The 18,865-nt window shown below is 34.8% G+C and overlaps 1 protein-coding gene across 23 annotated transcripts in view; it reads left to right on the top strand.

Annotated features, from left to right (window-relative positions):
• Nucleotides 1–18,865, top strand: part of NF1 (neurofibromin 1) — a 240,382-nt gene that overhangs the window by 60,336 nt on the left and 161,181 nt on the right. For all 23 annotated transcript variants that reach the window (XM_070226406.1, XM_070226404.1, XM_023653059.2 and 20 more), the window contains 5 exons: nucleotides 1,983–2,173; nucleotides 9,029–9,135; nucleotides 14,936–15,003; nucleotides 15,248–15,323; nucleotides 16,038–16,195. In XM_070226406.1, coding sequence (XP_070082507.1) covers nucleotides 1,983–2,173; nucleotides 9,029–9,135; nucleotides 14,936–15,003; nucleotides 15,248–15,323; nucleotides 16,038–16,195 — 600 coding nt within the window. The remainder of the gene's footprint in view (nucleotides 1–1,982; nucleotides 2,174–9,028; nucleotides 9,136–14,935; nucleotides 15,004–15,247; nucleotides 15,324–16,037; nucleotides 16,196–18,865) is intronic.

Below are 18,865 nucleotides of genomic sequence, written 5' to 3'. Positions count from 1 at the left end.
GTCTTGTTACTTTGATTGTAAGTACCAGTATCAGCCACTGCCATGTTTGAATGGGGGTGAAGTGGTTTATTGCCTCGTTTAGTTCTAGGCTTTTCTCTACTAACATTGGTAATTGAGAGCTTATGGTAAATGTATTTTGGAGAATGATCGCTGATATTATTGGCCCCTGTTTAATTTGATACTCTTTGGAGATTGCCTAATTGAAACTCTAATAAGTGGGCACGGTATAACTTGTGTAATGCATAAAATATGTATTATCTTACCCTGTTGTATTGAAAATGTGGTTTTTCACCAAATTTACAGTTTAAAAAATGCTACTATTCGTATTATTGACAACTTGTGTTTTCTTGGATTGCCTTCACTGATTTTATGGTTGTCTCTTGATTTTCATTTTTAGATCAAAATAAGTTGAGGCAGTTAAAGAAGAACTGAGTCTCCAAGTACAGGTTGATCATATAAGTAGTTGAAATAGCTAAATGCAAGTGAACAAATACCAGTATTGTATTATGAGTAAAACTTTGTAGGATTTGAGGAATCTTAAGTATTTTTGTTCCTGTGTATATGACCATTATTCAAAAGATTGAACACTTTTACAATTTTTATTGGCTTATTAATTGGAATTAGTTTCAATATCTGTATTGTTTGGTTAGGCTGTAAATAAGAAATAGGCATTATAACTTGAATTTGGAGGTTTCTGTGATGTCTCTTTATTTACTGTCTATATATTTCAGTGTATTTGCATCTAAAAGCACTTGGATTGCAATTACAGAATTGAACATAGCACACAGTTATAAAAAACTTTGTTCATTTTTATTGTGCCTGGTATTATCAAAATTATCATTCATATATGGATACTAAAGCCATTAGGTGAAAATGCTGAGGTAGAACAGTACATCTGCAGGATAGCTTATCCATTGGTGGTTTTGTTAATTGTAGAGATTTACTGTACAAACAAGAGATCTCAGAGTTAACACCAAAGTTATCAAATTTGGTTTCATTAACAATGGGCCCACTGGTGCTAGGTACTCCTAATGTCATGTAATATGAACTACTGAATTACCTAAAGTGTTTAATCTGAATCTAATCACATCGTTAGGTTTAGATTCCAGCTTACAGAAAATATAGTAACTAGAAGAACAAGTTAAGTTATACCACTAAGAAATAATCAAATTAACAATATGGAACATTTTGTAAGGCAACTGGCCTATTTTCTTAAAAAAGTCAATATTATGGAAAATAAAAATGATGTATATGGAGTGCAGGGGGTGGATAGTTTTAGAATAAGGAGACTGAAGGAACGTAATAATCATGCTGCAATCATCAGATTGGATATTAGCTGATACAAGAGAATTGTTTATTTTTCCTTGGCGTGATGATTGTATTGAAGTTATATTGGAGAATGTCCTTATTTTTTAAGAGCTGCTGAAGAAGGTAGGAGTGAAGTCTTGTAGTGTTTGTGGCTTACTCTGAAATGGTTCAACCAAAACAAAATTATTTGTAATAAGTAATGTCTGTCTGTTTTGGTCAGTCTCCCAAAGGCACGGGTGTGTTTGCCTACCCAGGAATTTATTTGGATGTAGAGACAGATGACACTGTGAACTCACTAATGAACATGAGTAAAGTTTATCTGGAACTGACAGTCGACTGGGATTCCCAGGAGGGGAGGGGCTTCCAGGGATTTGCTGAACAGGGTAACAAGCAGGAGGGGTAGGGGTGGTGAGGAAGAATGGATGGAGGTGGGGTGGGGGGACTGGACTTTTATTGTGATTAAGAAGTGAAAGGTGAAACCATCCTCTTTGTTAGACTTGCTATAGATAGATACAGCAAACATGATGAAATATGATAATTGTTGCTTCTAGGTGATGAGTATATGGGTGTTTGTTATTCTATTTCAACTCTTATGTACGTTTGAAAATTTTCGTAATAGGGCATACATGTAAATTTAAGAAAGTTTTAGAATTATGTGATTATTTCTATTTTAGCAACCGAAGGACACAATGAGATTAGATGAAACAATGCTGGTCAAACAGTTGCTGCCAGAAATCTGCCATTTTCTTCACGCCTGTCGTGAAGGAAACCAACATGCAGCTGAACTTCGGAATTCTGCCTCTGGGGTTTTATTTTCTCTCAGTTGCAACAACTTCAATGCAGTCTTTAGTCGCATTTCTACCAGGTTAGTGTGTAAATCTACATAGGACTGTTGTAAGTAATATAAATTTAGAAGTCTTTTTTTGTCTACATAAAAATAAAAAGTTGACAGAAATCAGTTTTACCTGGGCTTCTGTAGAAATTTTATGTATTGATTTCTTTGGAATTTTTATGTAATATTGTGATATTGGTGTGTACAATTAAATATGAATACTGTTATAAACTTGAAAATCTAAATTTTAGGGAAAAACATCACCCATGCCTAGTCTTTTTTTTTTTAACATGAGGTATGAATTTGTCTTCTTAACATATTATTCCTTTAAATGAAATTAGCCAATCAGATAGAATAATTGATGAGAAGTCAGAGTTCTAATGATCTCACAGCTCTACTGCTTATCACAAGATCCTAAATTTCAAAAAAAACCCCAGCAATATAGAAGCACAAGGAAGTGAGTAGTTGCACGGTAGAATTCTCCAGAAAGTGTACTGTGTTTTAAGTGTATGAACTGTAAAATCTCCCATTTGTTAAGCATTTATAGCATATGCTGTGCTATTTTATTCCCACAATATCTCTGAAATGTAGGTGATACTACCCCTATTTTACAGGTAAGCAAACTAATACCCAAAGAAGTTATCAAGGTTATATGCCAAATAATGGAGCACCCAAAATTTGTCAGACTAGTTTCAGAGTCTGTTAGTTTCATTATACCAGGCTGCTTCCCTTTTCTTCTATTTTAGCCCTATCTCGATGATTCTTTTTATAATATATACTTCTCTGCTTTAAAATTGTATCATAAATAATTTAAACTTTTATTGATTGAAAATCGTCATGTGATCCTCAGTTGTGATATGCTACAGATGGAGAAATTGGTAAGGGCGGTGCTCTGGGGAATAGAATTATAACTGATGGTAGCAAGTAACTCTGCAACTTGCTTTCATGCAAATGATTTGCCTTCCTCATGTAAGAAAAGTCAAATGAGTCTTTAATTATGACTGAGTAGGAAGTATAAATCACTGAGTGATTCAGTGAATCAAAGACTGATACAGAGTAAAGAAAAACAATCCTCTTTGCTTATTGATACCTGCATCTTTTGACTGACTTGTCTTGTGTGAACAGTGGACTTGCGTTAGATTTGTTCATTCTATTTTCCAACAGGCGTGAATGAGAACATACATCATAATTAGAGAATTTGTGCTATGGTGTTTTGGGGCAATTGGCTAACTCAGAATCCTGGAGTCTTTCTAATAAAAAATGGCATTTCTATAATCATGATGCTTGGCAACAATATTCTTCAACCTCTCATCAGAATTCCTGATGCAAAGAAAATTAAAATTTTATTTAATGGTATAATATGATTGATAATGTTGGGTAGTGTTTATACAATAAAAAAGTGTCTTCATGAAACCTTTTGAGTGATAACATTTCGTCTTCTGAGTAATAATACACTGGTTGAAGCAGCAAGGTAACAAACACCTAAGGAAAAGGAGCCATGAAAATTAAAAAAGCGAAAACAAAACAAAACCCTTTCTTTGTTTAGATGACTGCCAGACCCAGCCTTACTATTTGAAATAATCTTATATTGAAGGTAGAAAATGATCAAAAGAATAAAATGATTTTTAGTCTGTCCAAGCATGAGTTGCTTTGGATAACAGAAACTTAGCAAATGTGCCACCTTTGAAAACTCTAGAAATTTTCTAAGTCACCAAAGGCTTTATTTTATGGGATTCTTCAGCATTAGCACATGTAAAAATAGACAACTTTTGTGTATTTCCTGAATCTAGTTCACTATTTTCAGAATAGAAGTTAAGTGTGTCTGGAATAAGCCAACGTCTTTAGCTTTCAGGGGACAGACTGCTCAGAAATGGGATCTGTGAAATAGGTGTTTCAGACAACTGCATTTGCTGTTTCATTTAGTTTGTGCCAGAAATAGGAGCTGATCTCTCACCTAAAGACCATATGGTTTAATTTAGATGGATAGGACATTGCTGTCGTGGCGTTCGGGGTAAAATATACAAGCGACTAGAACGGCAGTTTTTTCTGAGGGTTGATTTTATCTCTCATATATAATAGATGAGTCAATATCATGAAAATTTGTTGTGCTTGACCATTCTACCCGTCTATAAATGTTTCTCTTTTAGGATTAACATTAACTCTTGATATTTATGTCCTTTGCTTTTCTTTAAGGGAATATGGGCTACATGATCTTAAGATAACTTTATTATTCTGCTGAAGTATACCATATTCTATGGCTCGTATTACTCTTATGGAGAGCATTAGCTGCTTTCTCCACGGAATTACTGTACAACTGCACTAGATCTGATTGTCTTGTAGTGGGGGGCCCTGTGGAATATCTAATTTGACCACCAGAAGTTCTGTTTGATTCTTTTACAAATCTGGGTTTTTTTTTTTTTAGTGGTTTCTTATTCTTTTTCATAGTTTTTAAAATTTCTTCTCATATGTCTCTAATCATTTGAAACATACTTATTTTATATTCTCTTTAAGATTGTTAAATGATCTTATGTTTGTATGTGCCAACTCTCATTCATAGTGAACTGTTCCCTCTCTGTTTTGTAAACTTTGGTTACAAATTCATCTTGAGTGCAGTCTGTATTTTCTTTGGGATTCTCTTGTAGCCTGGGGCTGTGGGAGGATCCTAGTGATGGTTTTGCATTTGCTTTTGCCAATTGCCCAGCTCTGGACCTATTTTTTTGTTAATTTCTCAGCCCTGGATTGTCTGGATAGTATAACTGTGGATCCCAAACCCTTGCAAGTTAACAGTCCTGGGTGACCTTTTCCCCTACCCAAAGCTTAGGCAGAGCAGACAAACTTCTTGTACTAGGAGATTTTTTTTTCCCCTCCCTCCATCCTGTCTTCCTTCCTTGCCTCCTGTCTCTCTGTCTCCCTCTCTGTATCTCCCTTTTTTTAGGCAGTTCGTTGCTCTTTCTAGTCATGTTTTATGCAAGGCCCCAGCTCTACTCCCTGTATTAGGGTACAAGGCTTTGTATTCAGTGCCCTGTGGATTAGCCCCAAACCCATAGGTTAAGGAGAGAAAAAAACCTTACCACCCTCGCCCTTCCTTTGTTGCAAGGCCAGATCAGGCCTTCAAAACCATCTCTGGTATTCAGTTTCCTCTTCATTTCTCGGCCTGGGCAGGTGGGTGGTGTTTGTTTGACTTTATTTCTATACTTTTAAAATGTTTTTTTGTTGTTCCTCATTTTACCTGTTCCTTCTAGATGTTTTAGTGATAGGTTTCCACTTCATTTCTTTTGCTCCGACCACCCTTTATTTGATTTCTCTGCTTTAGAAATGATATTTAAACCTCACAAAACTCCGCTTCCCTATGGAAATAACTGGACTATAAAAGGAATTAAACTTTTCTCCCATTTTTCACAAACAGCCTCAAAAGTCAGCTTTTCAAAAGTTGATCTCGCTGGTTTATTAAGTTGTGTTTCCTAAGGAGTCATGTTCCATATTTCTAGGCTCTTTGCAGCAGCTGTGGAGTTTTTAGCATGTAAATCAGTCTTGAGGGCCTTCTCGTTCCCAGGTGAACTGCTAAGCTCTTCTCACACTGATGATATAAAGAGCTTTAGTGTAAGTGTTTAGAATAATTTTACTGTTAGCTATACATCTGTAGGCTAAAGTGAGTGAAAGAAGAATTTGAAGGAAGAAATAGGATTCATTTCATTTTTAGCAACTGAAGTTTAGTGTGATGATTAATGTCAGTTTTAAACCACAGTAAAATGGTTACAATTCGAGTGAACGTTACGAATGAGATCATGTAGTATTTGTGCTTTTTCACCATCTCTCTCTCTCTGCTTTTATGAAAATCAGTAATTCCATTCTACTGCTTACATTTTTTGATATCTATTCATTGAAGTAGTGAGTATGCTTCATTAGGAAGCACAATTCAATAGATTAGAATACTTTTGAAAAGTATTTGATAGCAGCTTTTGAAAAGCTGACCTCTGTGTTTGTTAGTGAAAATGGAAAACTTTAACTTCCTTTATTTGGACTTAAGTGATTTCCTTATCAGTTAAAAAATATCTATCTATATTTTTGTTAAATTTTTTTGCCTTCATGATAATGTCATATTTACTATAAGGGAAATTTTGGGTTTAGAAAGATTCTTGTCTTTACAAGCTTAAGTTCTACTGTGAGGTAGGAACATTAATCAAATAATCACATAAACATGTACACAGACTGTGAAAAGTGCAGTGACGAAAGTCTTGCTCATTTTTTTTTATACAAAGTAATGTATCCTGTAAATGTAAATAAAATACCATTCATGTTTCTGAAGTCTAGTCGATGTGAATGACGTTAATAAAATTTATCTTTATTACTTATAATTTGAAATTTGAATTTTAAAAACTTTTTTTATTAAGATTATGATAGTTTACAACCTCGTGAAATTTCAGTTGTACATTATTGTTAGTCATGTTGTGGGTACACCACTTCACCCTTTCTGTCCACTCCCCCTTTTCCCTGGTAACCACTGATCAGTTCTCCTTGTCTATATGCTAACTTCCACCTATGAGTGGAGTCATACAGAGTTCATTTTTCTCTGTCTGGCTTATTTCGCTTAACATGATACCCTCAAGGTCCATCCATGTTGTTGCGAATGGGACGATTTTATCCTTTTTTATGGCTGAGTAGTATTCCATTGTGTATATATACCATATCTTCTTTATCCAATCATCAGTTGCTGGGCACTTAGGTTGGTTCCACGTCTTGGCTATTGTAAATAATGCTGCGATGAGCATAGGGGTGCATGGGACTCTTGGAATTGCTGATTTCAGGTTCTTAGGATAGATACCCAGTAGTGGGATGGCTGGGTCATAAGGTATTTCTATTTTTAACTTTTTGAGAAATCTCCATACTGTTTTCCATAGTGGCTGCACCAGTTTGCGTTCCCACTAACAGTGTATGAGTGTTCCTTTTTCTCCACAACCTCTCCAACATTTCTCACTCTTGGTTTTGGATATTTTTGCCATTCTAATGGATGTAAGGTGATATCTTAGTGTAGTTTTGATTTGCATTTCCCTGATGATTAGTGATGATGAGCATCTTTTCATGTGTCTTTTGGCCATCCTTATATCTTCTTTGGAGAAATGTCTGTTCATGTCCCCTGCCCATTTTTTGATCAGGTTGTTTGATTTTTTGTTGTTGAGCTGTGTGAGCTCTTTATATATTATGGAGATTAACCCTTTGTCAGATAAGTAACTTGTAAATATTTTTTCCCAATTAGTGGGCTGTCTTTTTGTTTCAATCCTGTTTTCCCTTGACTTGAAGAAGCTCTTTAGTCTGATGAAGTCCCATTTGTTTATTCTTTCTATTGTTTCCCTCATCTGAGGAGTTATGGTGTCCAAAAAGATTCTTTTGAAACTAATGTCAAAGAGTGTATTGCCTGTATTTTCTTCTAGAAGACTTATTGTTTCAGGCCTAATCTTTAGGTCTTTGATCCATTTTGAGTTTATTTTTGTGAATGGTGGAAAAGAATGGTCAATTTTCATCCTTTTACATGTGGCTGTCCAGTTTTCCCAGCACCATTTGTTGAAGAGACTTTCTTTTCTCCATTGTAGGCCCTCAGTTCCTTTGTCAAAGATCAGCTGTCCATAGATGTGTGGTTTTATTTCTGGGCTTTCAGTTCTGTTCCATTGACCTGTGCACCTGTTTTTGTACCAGTACCATGCTGTTTTGATTACTGTAGCTTTGTAGTATGCTTTGAAGTCAGGGATAGTGATGCCTCCAGCTGTGTTCTTTTTTCTCAGGATTGCTTTAGCAATTTGGGGTCTTTTGTTGCCCCATATGAATTTTAGGATTCTTTGTTCTATTTCTGTAAAGAATGTCATTGGGATTCTGATTGGGATGGCGTTGAATCTGTAAATTGCTTTAGGTAGAATGGACATTTTAACTATGTTTATTCTTCCAATCCATGTACATGGAATGTCTTTCCATCTCTTTATGTCGGCATCCATTTCTTTCAGAAAAGCCTTGTAATTTTCATTGTATAGGTCTTTCACTTCCTTAGTTAAATTCACCCCAAGGTATTTTATTCTTTTTGTTGCGATTGTGAATGGTATTGTGTTCTTGAGTTCTTTTTCTGTTAGTTTGTCATTAGAATATAGAAATGCTACTGATTTATGTAAATTGATTTTATACCCTGCAACTTTGCTGTAGTTGTTGATTACTTCTAAAAAAGTTTTCCAATGGATTCTTTGGGGTTTTCTATATATAAGATCATCTCGTCTGCAAACAGCGAGAGTTTCACTTCTTCCCCCACTATTTGGATTCCTTTTATTCCTGTTTCTTGCCTGATTGCTCTGGCCAGGACCTCCAGAACTATGTTAAATAAGAGCGGTGATAGCGGGCATCCTTGTCTCGTTCCCATTCTCAGGGGGATGGCACTCAGTTTTTGCCCACTGAGAATGATGTTGGCTGTGGTTTTGTCATATATGGCCTTTATTATGTTGAGATAGTTCCCTTCTATGCCCATTTTGTTCAGTGTTTTTATCATAAATGGCTGTTGGATCTTGTCAAATGCTTTCTCTGCATCTATTGAGATGATCATGGGGTTTTTATTCCTCAGTTTGTTGATGTGGTGTATCACGTTGATTGATTTGCAGATGTTGAACCATCCCTGCATCCCTGGTATGAATCCCACTTGAGCATGATGTATGATCCTTTTGATGAATTGCTGTATTCGGGTTGCCAAAATTTTGTTGAGAATTTTTGCATCTATGTTCATCAGCGATATTGGCCTGTAGTTCTTTATTCTCTTATTTTTATATGTGTATTTTCTCTTATAAACTCATTGGATTCAGAATTTTGAACTATCCTAAGATTTAAGTTGATAAATTGTCTTTGGTTTTTACTTTTCAGGTTACAGGAATTGACTGTTTGTTCAGAAGATAATGTTGATGTTCATGATATAGAATTGTTACAGTATATCAATGTGGATTGTGCAAAATTAAAACGACTCCTGAAGGGTAAGTTTAAATGTATGATATATCTGAAATTAATCACTGTGGGTGAAAAATTAGTATTTTGAATGTAGTACTTATCCTAATTGTGTTGAGCTAGAACATCAAAGTGGATTTTATAATGCAAATGTCCTTGTGAAACAGACAATACTTATGGTTCAATAATTTTTGAACTTTTGAAAACAATACAGTAGAGAAAATTAGTATCTTAGGTCTTGGCAATGGAAAGTTTTGTTCAACTACAATTTTTGCTTTTAGTAAAGAATATATAAGGGTACCGATATTTAATTTTTCTAGAATTTCATCTCTTAAGCATAGCTATAGGTTATAGAAGTTACTTGTTTAGCTATTATTGTAGTGTGAGAAGCAGGCAATTTAGCAGGATATAAAAGTTTCATTGCAGAATGGAACCAGAAGATTGTGATCTTATGACGAGAGGAAGAATTGAATCAGGAATCTCATTTCTGACATTTCTGTTTTCAGCTCTGTTACTGACTTACTGACTGACTTTACAGCATCACAAAGTCTCTTACCCTTTCAGCACCTAGTTTTGCTTCCTTGTAGAACATGTCAATAGTAGTCCCACATGGAGATATTATAATGCCTAATATTGATTTTAAAGCTTTGGGAAGTGCTTCACATGACTGTATTGATTGAAATAAACTGTCAGAAGGAACTGAGAGATTTTTTGTGGTAAGCGGAGAAATGTTAATATAAATCAACTATCAATGAACATTATTAATAAACTGAGTATCAAAACCGACATTCATTTCACAAAAATTGCTTTTTAGTTTTATGTAATATTGGATCCTGGCAAATTCAAATGTGAAGCCTTATAGTATATGATTCACGCTTATTTTTATTTTACTTTGTATATTGATTAAGGAATTGTCAACAGTGTTTTAAATGTCTGACATAAAAGAAGGTTTAGTTATATTAACTTTGAACATCTCAATAGTTCTGCAGTATAATTCTCAAAATACCTTGTTTAGTTTTCTTAACCTTTGCTTTAAACTCAATAACTAATTCACCAGCAATGTAAAAAGGCTATATCTATAAAGATGAATACTATAAGGCTGTGTTCCGTCCATATTACCCTTGTTCAGAATTTATGATTTTTGGTCATTACCCTTATAAAACCACGCAACAATTAAATTGTCTTTCATTAACTTTAATAAAGGAAAACTTGGATCATTTTAGCTATTATATCAAGATATGGACAAATGCACAGCAATTATTTTAGATTATAAGTCACCACTCAATTCATAGTTGAAATTTCAAGATCTTAGTATCTATCATTAAATATTGAGAAGTTAAGGAAGTGAATGTAAAATTTAGAGATTTCCTCATGTATAAAATTTAAGTAGTATAAATGGGGTTTTATGATTTTTTTATAACTCTTCAGTGACATTTTGTAAGTAAATCTAGTCCAGGTTGTCCATGAATAGGTGTTGATTTAAAATGTCAGTTTTCTTAGAAATGTTTAATCCATTAAGAATTAGTTGAGATGGTGCTCCATGCCCAAATAGGAGAAACTAAGTATGTGGGTGAATGACTTTCTTTTTGTTGTGGTAAGTTATCGCCATTGAATGCAGCTCCTTCATGCACATAAATTTAGTATAAATTTAGTTACACTGATAAATGTATAAAGGATAAAGTCAGTATTAAATAGGCCAGCAAAAGATGCTCTAGGTGACAATGGCGGAAGGAATGGAAACTTCCTGTAATACGAATAGTAAAAGTAATAGTGTGTTGTAAATTCAATTCAACAGCATTTGTTGAGAAACTGTGCGCAAGAAACCATGCTAGGTGCTAGGCTTGCAAAGATTAATGAAATATTGACTCTGTCCCCACAGAGCTCATGGCCTGTCTTATGAGACAAGCATATTACTATCAAATTATTTGCAAAGCAATGTGGCAAACTCAAATAGGGTGAGCATAAAGTGAGGGAAGAAGTATGTATTTATGTGGGGTGAGAGATATTAGGAGGAAAAGAACAAGATACAGAGGTACGAGAGTAGGTCTGATCATATCAATAAAAAACGTAGTAACGCTTGCTGCATTTTCAGTATGTGCCACACATCATGCTATGCAATTTACATGCGTTTTCTCATCAATTCTCACAGTAACCTTGTGAAGCAGATAGTAATGTTATCATCCCCTATATAGATAAGGAAATTGAGGCTTAAGTAACATTTCTAAGGTCATCCAGCTAGTGAGTGGCAGGATAAAGATTCAAATCACATCTGCCCATCTCTAGAGCCAAAGTACTTAACTGCTGCAGGATTGTGCTTATGGGTTATGAGGCTTTATTTTAGTGGCCATGAGAAGTAATGGAAAGGCTTTAAGGTGGGATCAGTACTTTACTTTAGATATACCACTTTGCTTGAAATTTGCAGAATGGCTTCTTAGAATGTTACTTGAGCTGCTGAGACTTGTCTGTGTAGTAATGTGAGTGAGAAATGATGAGGGTAGTGCAGGTCTGGATGGAATGAGGTAGGGTGAGGACCAATTTGATATGGTATTTAGGAAGTAGAATACATAACATTTGAGTAGAATACATCACATAGCATTTGGTGGTTAATTTAGATATATAAGGTTAAAGAGAAGTATCACCAAGTATTACAGAGCAAGCTGGTTAAAGCAGGAGAGGGAAGGAGGGTTTGGTAGCAGAGAAGAGGGTGGCTAGGAAAATGATAAATTTGTTTTTAGATTTATAGTCATGTGTTGCTTAACAATGGGGATATGTTCTGCGAAATGTGTTGTTAGGTGATTTCGTCATTGTGCGAACATCATAGAATTCACTTACACAAGCCTAGTGGGCATAAACTTGTATACACCTAAGCTGTATGGTCCTAACCTTAGGGGACTGCCATCACATATGCGGTCTGTTGTTGACTGAAATGTTATGTGGCACATGACTGTACTGAGTTTGCAGTGTCGGTAAGATGACCAGTCGGAATCTTGTAGAACTGGAGTAATAAAAGGTATTTAGGTTGGAAGTGAGAATAAACTACTATGTATAACACATTTAAGATGTCGTAAAGGTAAAGTTGATGAATATAGGAAGGCAAAAAAGCTCAAGAGCACTGTGAAATGTAATGCCATTATTTGGAAATCAAAGGAGAGCAGGAGCAAAGAAAGTTGGAGGGATACATTTTAAAACTGACTTGGAGAGCAAGTTATTCATTTGCAAGTCCAGGAAAAAAGTTGACATTTAAAAGATTGTCTAGACAGTTTTACTACTCAAAGACTCATCTCTATCTCAGATATTTATATAAATATGGTAAGTACTTGTATCCCTTCATTAAAAGGGCATGGGGGCGACAAAAAGCAAAAATAAATAAGTAGGCCTACACCAAACTAAAAACCTTCTACACAGCAAAGGAAATCATCAACAAAATGAAAAGGCATCTACTGAATGTTAAGGGGTTAATATCCAAAATATACGAAGAACTCATACAACTCAATAGCAAAAAAAAAAAAAAAAAAAAAAAAAAAATCCAATTAAAACATGGACAGAGGATCTGAATACACATTTTTCCAAAGAAGACATACAGATGGCCAACAGGTACATAAAAAATGCTCATATCACTAATAAGTAGGGAAATGCAAATCAAAACCACAATGAGATATCACCACACGTCTGTCAGAATGATTATTATTAAAAAGACAAGAAATAAGAAGTGTCAGCAAGGATGTGGAGAAAAGGGAACCCTTGTGCACTGTTAGTGGGAGCGTAAATTGGTGCAGCCACTGTGGAAAACAGTATGGAGGTTTCTCAAAAAAATAAAAATTGAGCTACCATATGATCCAGCAATTCCACTCTTGCGTATTTATCCAGAGAAAACAAAAACACTAACTTGAAAAGATAGATGCACCTCTGTGTTCATTGCAGCTTTATTTACAATAGCCAAGATTTGGAAGCAGGTGACCTATTTGTCCATGGATGGATGAATGGATAAAGAAAATGTGGTGTGTATATATATATATATATATAGTGTATATATACACAGTGGAATATTATTCAACCAAAAAAAGAATGAAACCTTGCATTTCCAACAACCTGGATGGCCCTTGAGGGCATTATCCTAAGTAAAATGTCAGACAGAGAATGACAAATACCATACCATCTCACTTATACGTGAAACCAAAAAAACAAAAACCCAAGCCCGTGGATACAGAGAACAGATTGGTGGTTGCCAGAGGCAGGAGGTGGGGGTAGCCAAATGGGGGAAGGGCGTCAAAAAGTACAAACTTCCAGTTATAAAATAAATAAGTCATGAGGATGTAATGTTCAGCATGGCGACTATAGTTAATACTGTATTGCGTATTTGAAAGCTGCTAAGAGAGTAGATCTTAAAAGTTCTCATCACATGAAAAAAATTCTAACTATGTATCATGATGGATGTTAAATAGCCTTATTGTGGGTATCATTTTGCAGTGTATACAAATATCAAATCATTATGTGGTACACCTAATATAACATTGGATGTCAGTTATACTTCAATTAAAAAAAAAGTCCATAGAGAGAGTTCCCGGCCAAGGGACTCTTACCAGTAAAATAGTTTGTAGAAGGAACATCTTTTCCAGATGTAAATCATTTTATAGATGTGGACAATAAATTTATATAAGAGGAGATTCAAATATCTAATATATTCATATGGAGAAATGTTTAGTCTTGTTTTAAAAATGCAGTCTACTAACAATCAAATTAGCAAAATAAAAAAAATGAACATGTTTAATGATGACAAGGATATCATAAAGGCACTTTCACGTGCTGCCTTGTGAGAATAACATTTGGCCCAACCTTTCTGAAAATCGGCTTGGCAATATTTATCAAGAACCTGAAAAAATATTCATCTCTTTGACCAGATAATTCTACTTCTAGATATTTATTTGCCTTAAAGAAATAATCAGTAATGTGGAAAGAATTTGGAGATAAAAAGTACTTATTGGTGTTATTTATAATAGTGAAATATTGGAAGTATCTTAAGTATATAACCGGAAGATGTTTCAATATCCAGTGACTCAATACAGTGACGTAAACATTTTGAAAGGCATCAAAGCATACTGCAAAGATGATTGCTCTGAAGCCAAGTCAGTTGTTTATTTGACCTGTAACCTCAGAAACAAAGTTTGCTCATCTGTAATATCTGAAAGCGTTAAGATTTTGAATTAAATATATTAGATTGAAAATACTTGGCAAGTGGTAATTAAGTGATCGTTACTTTCATGTATAGTGCCATCAAATATATGTATGAGGAATTTTTAATGAAAGGGAAAAAAATTGGGATACTATGTGAAATGAAAAGAACAGGTTTGATAGAGCCTATGTGATCTCAGTTCGGGTAAACGTATTTGTCTTACATGCACATAGGAAAAAGGATGGGAGAAAATTCATTGAACTGTTAACTGTGATTCTCTCTGAATAGTTGAATTGTGGATGATGTCTTAAATTTCCCTTAGACTGTTGTGTATTTTTTGAATTTTCTAAAGTCACCATGTGTGTTTTATACTTTTTTTCTTTAAAAAAAGCAAGTTATTGAAAACAAAACAAAGGAAAACAACTCACCATAACCTTTGTTGAGGTTCAAGGCATATTTATTTTTTATTGAGTTTGTCTTTAGTGGACATAACCAGTGAGTTTTTGGTTTATATTAGTTGTCTTTACCTTTACATTGCTTACAAATAATACTGGAACAAAAGTTTGTATGTAAAATGAAAGTATTTTTTTTAGTAGTAGTTCTGAATTCTATTTGTGTTGACTTATGTAGAGTTAATTTTAAAACTTTTTTTCCCCCAGAAACAGCATTTAAATTTAAAGCCCTAAAGAAGGTTGCACAGTTAGCAGTTATAAATAGCCTGGAAAAAGTAAGTTATAACCTCTTTGGTACTAAAATTTTGTTAATTTTTGGTTATGAATGTTGCTGTCTTTAGTATTTTGAATCAAAAAGTCATGACTTGAGTGATAATTTCACATTAATTTTTAGGAAGAATGCATTGCAGTATTATGAAGGAAATTAGAAGTTTGAGGTATAATTGGAGCGTATGATATTTTATTTACTATATTAAGAAAATGTCTCTGCTTTCGTCTAAAAACATGTGTTTGTTGTAGGCATTTTGGAACTGGGTCGAAAATTATCCAGATGAATTTACAAAGCTATACCAGATTCCACAGACTGATATGGCTGGTAAGCATAAGATTGATGTTTTGTCTTTTGACCTCTAACTTATGAGGTAAAAGCTTATCACCTTCCAAGTTATTTTTGTTATCAAGGTGCTTTTACATCTTGTCAACCAATGTTAAATTGGAAATATTATTTTTCTCTTATATTTCTAAATTACCCTCAACCCTTTTCATTTCCTTTGAGCAAATAGATAAAGAAGTTTGAAATGAAGCTGTAATCTTGAATTAGAGTTGTGGATTGGATATTTGATGGCTCTTCATTGCAGAGAAGCACTTTTTTGTGCTTCGAGGTTTTCTTTTGTATTTAGGGAGATATGATTAAAGTAGTAGTATCCTTACCTAGGATTCTTGAGACACAGCCGCAGAGCAGAGCATGCAGACTCCTGGAGCGCTCTGGTGATTCCCTTCAGGAAGGCGTCCAGTCTTTGTTCCTTGGCAGCATCACGCTTTGTGTAAGGCTCTGTGCGTTGAGACTGGATACAAGTTTGGCCGTTCTAAAATGTGGACTTTTCTAGGATGGATCAAGATAGCTCTCTTCATATATAGATAATAGAACATTGCTTGTCTGCTTATCTGAATGGATTTGTTTAATTAAGTGAACATTCAGGTTTATCTTTTAAAAATGTGGCCTTTGGGCTTTTGAATAGTGCTGGCTTTTAATTTAATGCCAGAGATTTTCTTCTCATCTAGTAATATTTAATATTTACATTTTTCACAGAGTGTGCGGAAAAACTGTTTGACTTGGTGGATGGTTTTGCTGAAAGCACCAAACGTAAAGCAGCAGTTTGGCCGCTTCAAATCATTCTCCTTATCTTGTGTCCAGAAATAATCCAGGATATATCCAAGGATGTGGTTGATGAAAGCAACATGAATAAGGTGAGGAGGGCAAAGTTATTTCCACTATGTCCAGATGTGAAGCAGTTTATTTTACTCATGGCATGTATTACTGTAGGCTCAGCATTCTAAGCTATTTCACGGTGTTGCAGGGCACCATTTCTAGTTATAATCAGATTAGTCTCTTGTTTCCTGGCCTTAGCAGAGACATACTTGTACGTAAGTTTATTTGGAGGGAAAACAAATGATACTACTCATTAATTAAAGATTTAAAAGAACGCCTCAGTTTCATTCTTTTACCGGAGAAGACTAAATGATACTTCTGTCAGTGTTAAACATAGTTTCTCTAATAATCACTGAGAAGGCTGCCCTACTACAATTCATCAATTTTGTGGTGTATTTGCATGTACTTAGGTGTATAACTATTTGATGCTAATGAAATTGTCTAGTTACTCATTTTTCTAGCAAATATATTTTTCAATTTTACCAGCACAGAGTTATGTATAATATCTACAAACTTCACTTATAATATAGAAATACATGTATAGATTATAATATTTTTATATTCTCTTATAATTGTTTTCTTCAATATCCATGTTTATAACTCTTTCCTCATTCCTAACATTTCTCATTTTTTCTCATTCATACTTACTAGGGCTTACCTATTTGATTGGTCTTTTAAAACCTAGCCTTTCACTTTTATTTTCTAGCACTTAAATGTTCTACTTCATTAATTTTAACTTTTATTTTCTGTGTTTGTTTTTCGAGGTGATAGCTTAGTTCATCTATTTTCATTTTTTAAAAAAATTTTTAGGAATATTTGGAAGGCTTTGAATTTTACTTTTTAGCTGCAATCATGACTTTCATGTAAAGCATTCTCAATTTTATTAATTTCTAATCTCTAATTTCCCTTAATGATACTGTGTTTGATTTAGAGGAATGTTTTATAGTTTCCAAATTATTAGTTTCTTGGTGATATTTTGTTTTTTTAATTTCATTGTGGTTAGAAAATGGTGATATTCATTTAAAAAAATGTTCTGTGGTCGTCAGAGTAGAATGTGTATCGTTTCTGTAGGGCGTAGAATTGAATGTAAATCTTTAAAACTGCACTTAGAACTGCCTTGTAGGAGGCTTGAGATAGTCCCTTGTGGGAATGCTGTGGGAATGCTTGGTTTAGCTGTCAAGGCTCCCTCAGGCATCCAGCAGACTTGGGCAGTGTGGCAGAGCTCCTCCCAGGCATTGGTAATCACACTTAGCTCTTTTTATAAAGCAAGGAAAGAACAAACAACAAACAAATAGAACCCTAAGCAGGTAGGATCAGGCTTTCATCTACACCATCCTAGACTGCAGACTGTAGATGAAAAGTGGTTTTCTTTTCCAGTTTATAATTTTTATTGTATTATTATTATTGTAGTATATTTTTATTGATTTAGAGTAGGTAATATAGTGACTCAACACGGTAGAACTTCATTATACTTATGAAATGGTACTGAGCAGCTGAACTGAACAGCTCTTTAGGACAGCTCTCCTCTTTGTGGTTTCTTAGGACCTTGGCCAGCAAAGACTCTGCCATCTTCAACACCTGGCTACTATGGAAATTGTTTCCATTCTGCCAGCTAAAAAGGAAAAAGATAGCATAGGAAAGCATGCTAGGCTGGGAAATGGCATGTATCACTTTCATTCACATTCCACTGGGTAGAACTTAGTCACATGGCCACATCTAACTGCAAGAGAGGCTGAGATATATAGCTGTATCTCCAGGAACAAGAGGGAAACATGGGAACCAAGGAATAAAGGAGTTAGGGGAGAGAGAGAGGGAGTCAAGGATGGCTTAGACTGTTGTCTTCCTAGAATTTCCAGTTATCTCTTTGTAGATGAAAAGTTCTATATCAAGAGTACCTGTTTACTAGGAGACTACTACAGGGTTTATGTGCTGTAAGAATTCAGGTAAAGTTTGGATGGTAAGGAAAGTTTTATGGAAGAGGGGTGGAACTTTAGTTGAACTTGAAATAAGAATAGAATTTAGGGGCCGGCCCCATGGCCGAGTGGTTAAGTTCATGTGCTCCACTTCGGCAGCCCAGGATTTCGCTGATTTGTATCCTGGGTGCAGATGTGGCACCGTTCATCAAGCCATGCTGAGGTGGCGTCCCACATGCCACAACTAGAAGGACCCGCAACTAAAATATACAACTATGTACTGGGGGGATTTGCGGAGAAAAAGAAGAAGAAGAAAGAAAGAAGATTGGCAACAGTTGTTAGCTAAGGTGCCAATCTTTAAAAAAAAAAAAAAGAATAGAATTTAGATGAGAGAAAGAGAAAAAGTGTTGTTCAAACTAGAGTAATCAAGAAAATGGATGCTAAAGTGTGAAGGTGTGTTCAGAGAAGTTAGTTAGCTGGGGAATGGAAGATTCATGCAGGCAGAGGTAAGAAATGAAGATGAAGAGGCAGATATGAGTAGTTTTGAGTTTAAACTTTATTCTTTAGGCATTGAGGGAAAGTCCAAAGTTTAGGGTTAGAGGTGAAATGTGCAAAGTAGTGTTTTTGGCTGATGAAAGGGAAGTCCAAAGTGGGAGGTATTTCAGAGGAAATATGAATTTAGCTTTTAAAATTTTATTTACTTAGTTATATTGTGTTAAAATAATATTACCCTTTTAACCATTTTTAAGTGTACAATTCAATAGCATTGAATACATTCACAGTGTTTTGCAACCA

The sequence above is a fragment of the Equus caballus genome, chromosome 11 (genome assembly GCF_041296265.1).
Source record: "Equus caballus isolate H_3958 breed thoroughbred chromosome 11, TB-T2T, whole genome shotgun sequence".
Classification (NCBI taxonomy): Eukaryota; Metazoa; Chordata; class Mammalia; order Perissodactyla; family Equidae; genus Equus; species Equus caballus.
Note: the sequence above shows the minus strand (reverse complement) of the source record. Positions and strands in the feature narration are given on the sequence as shown.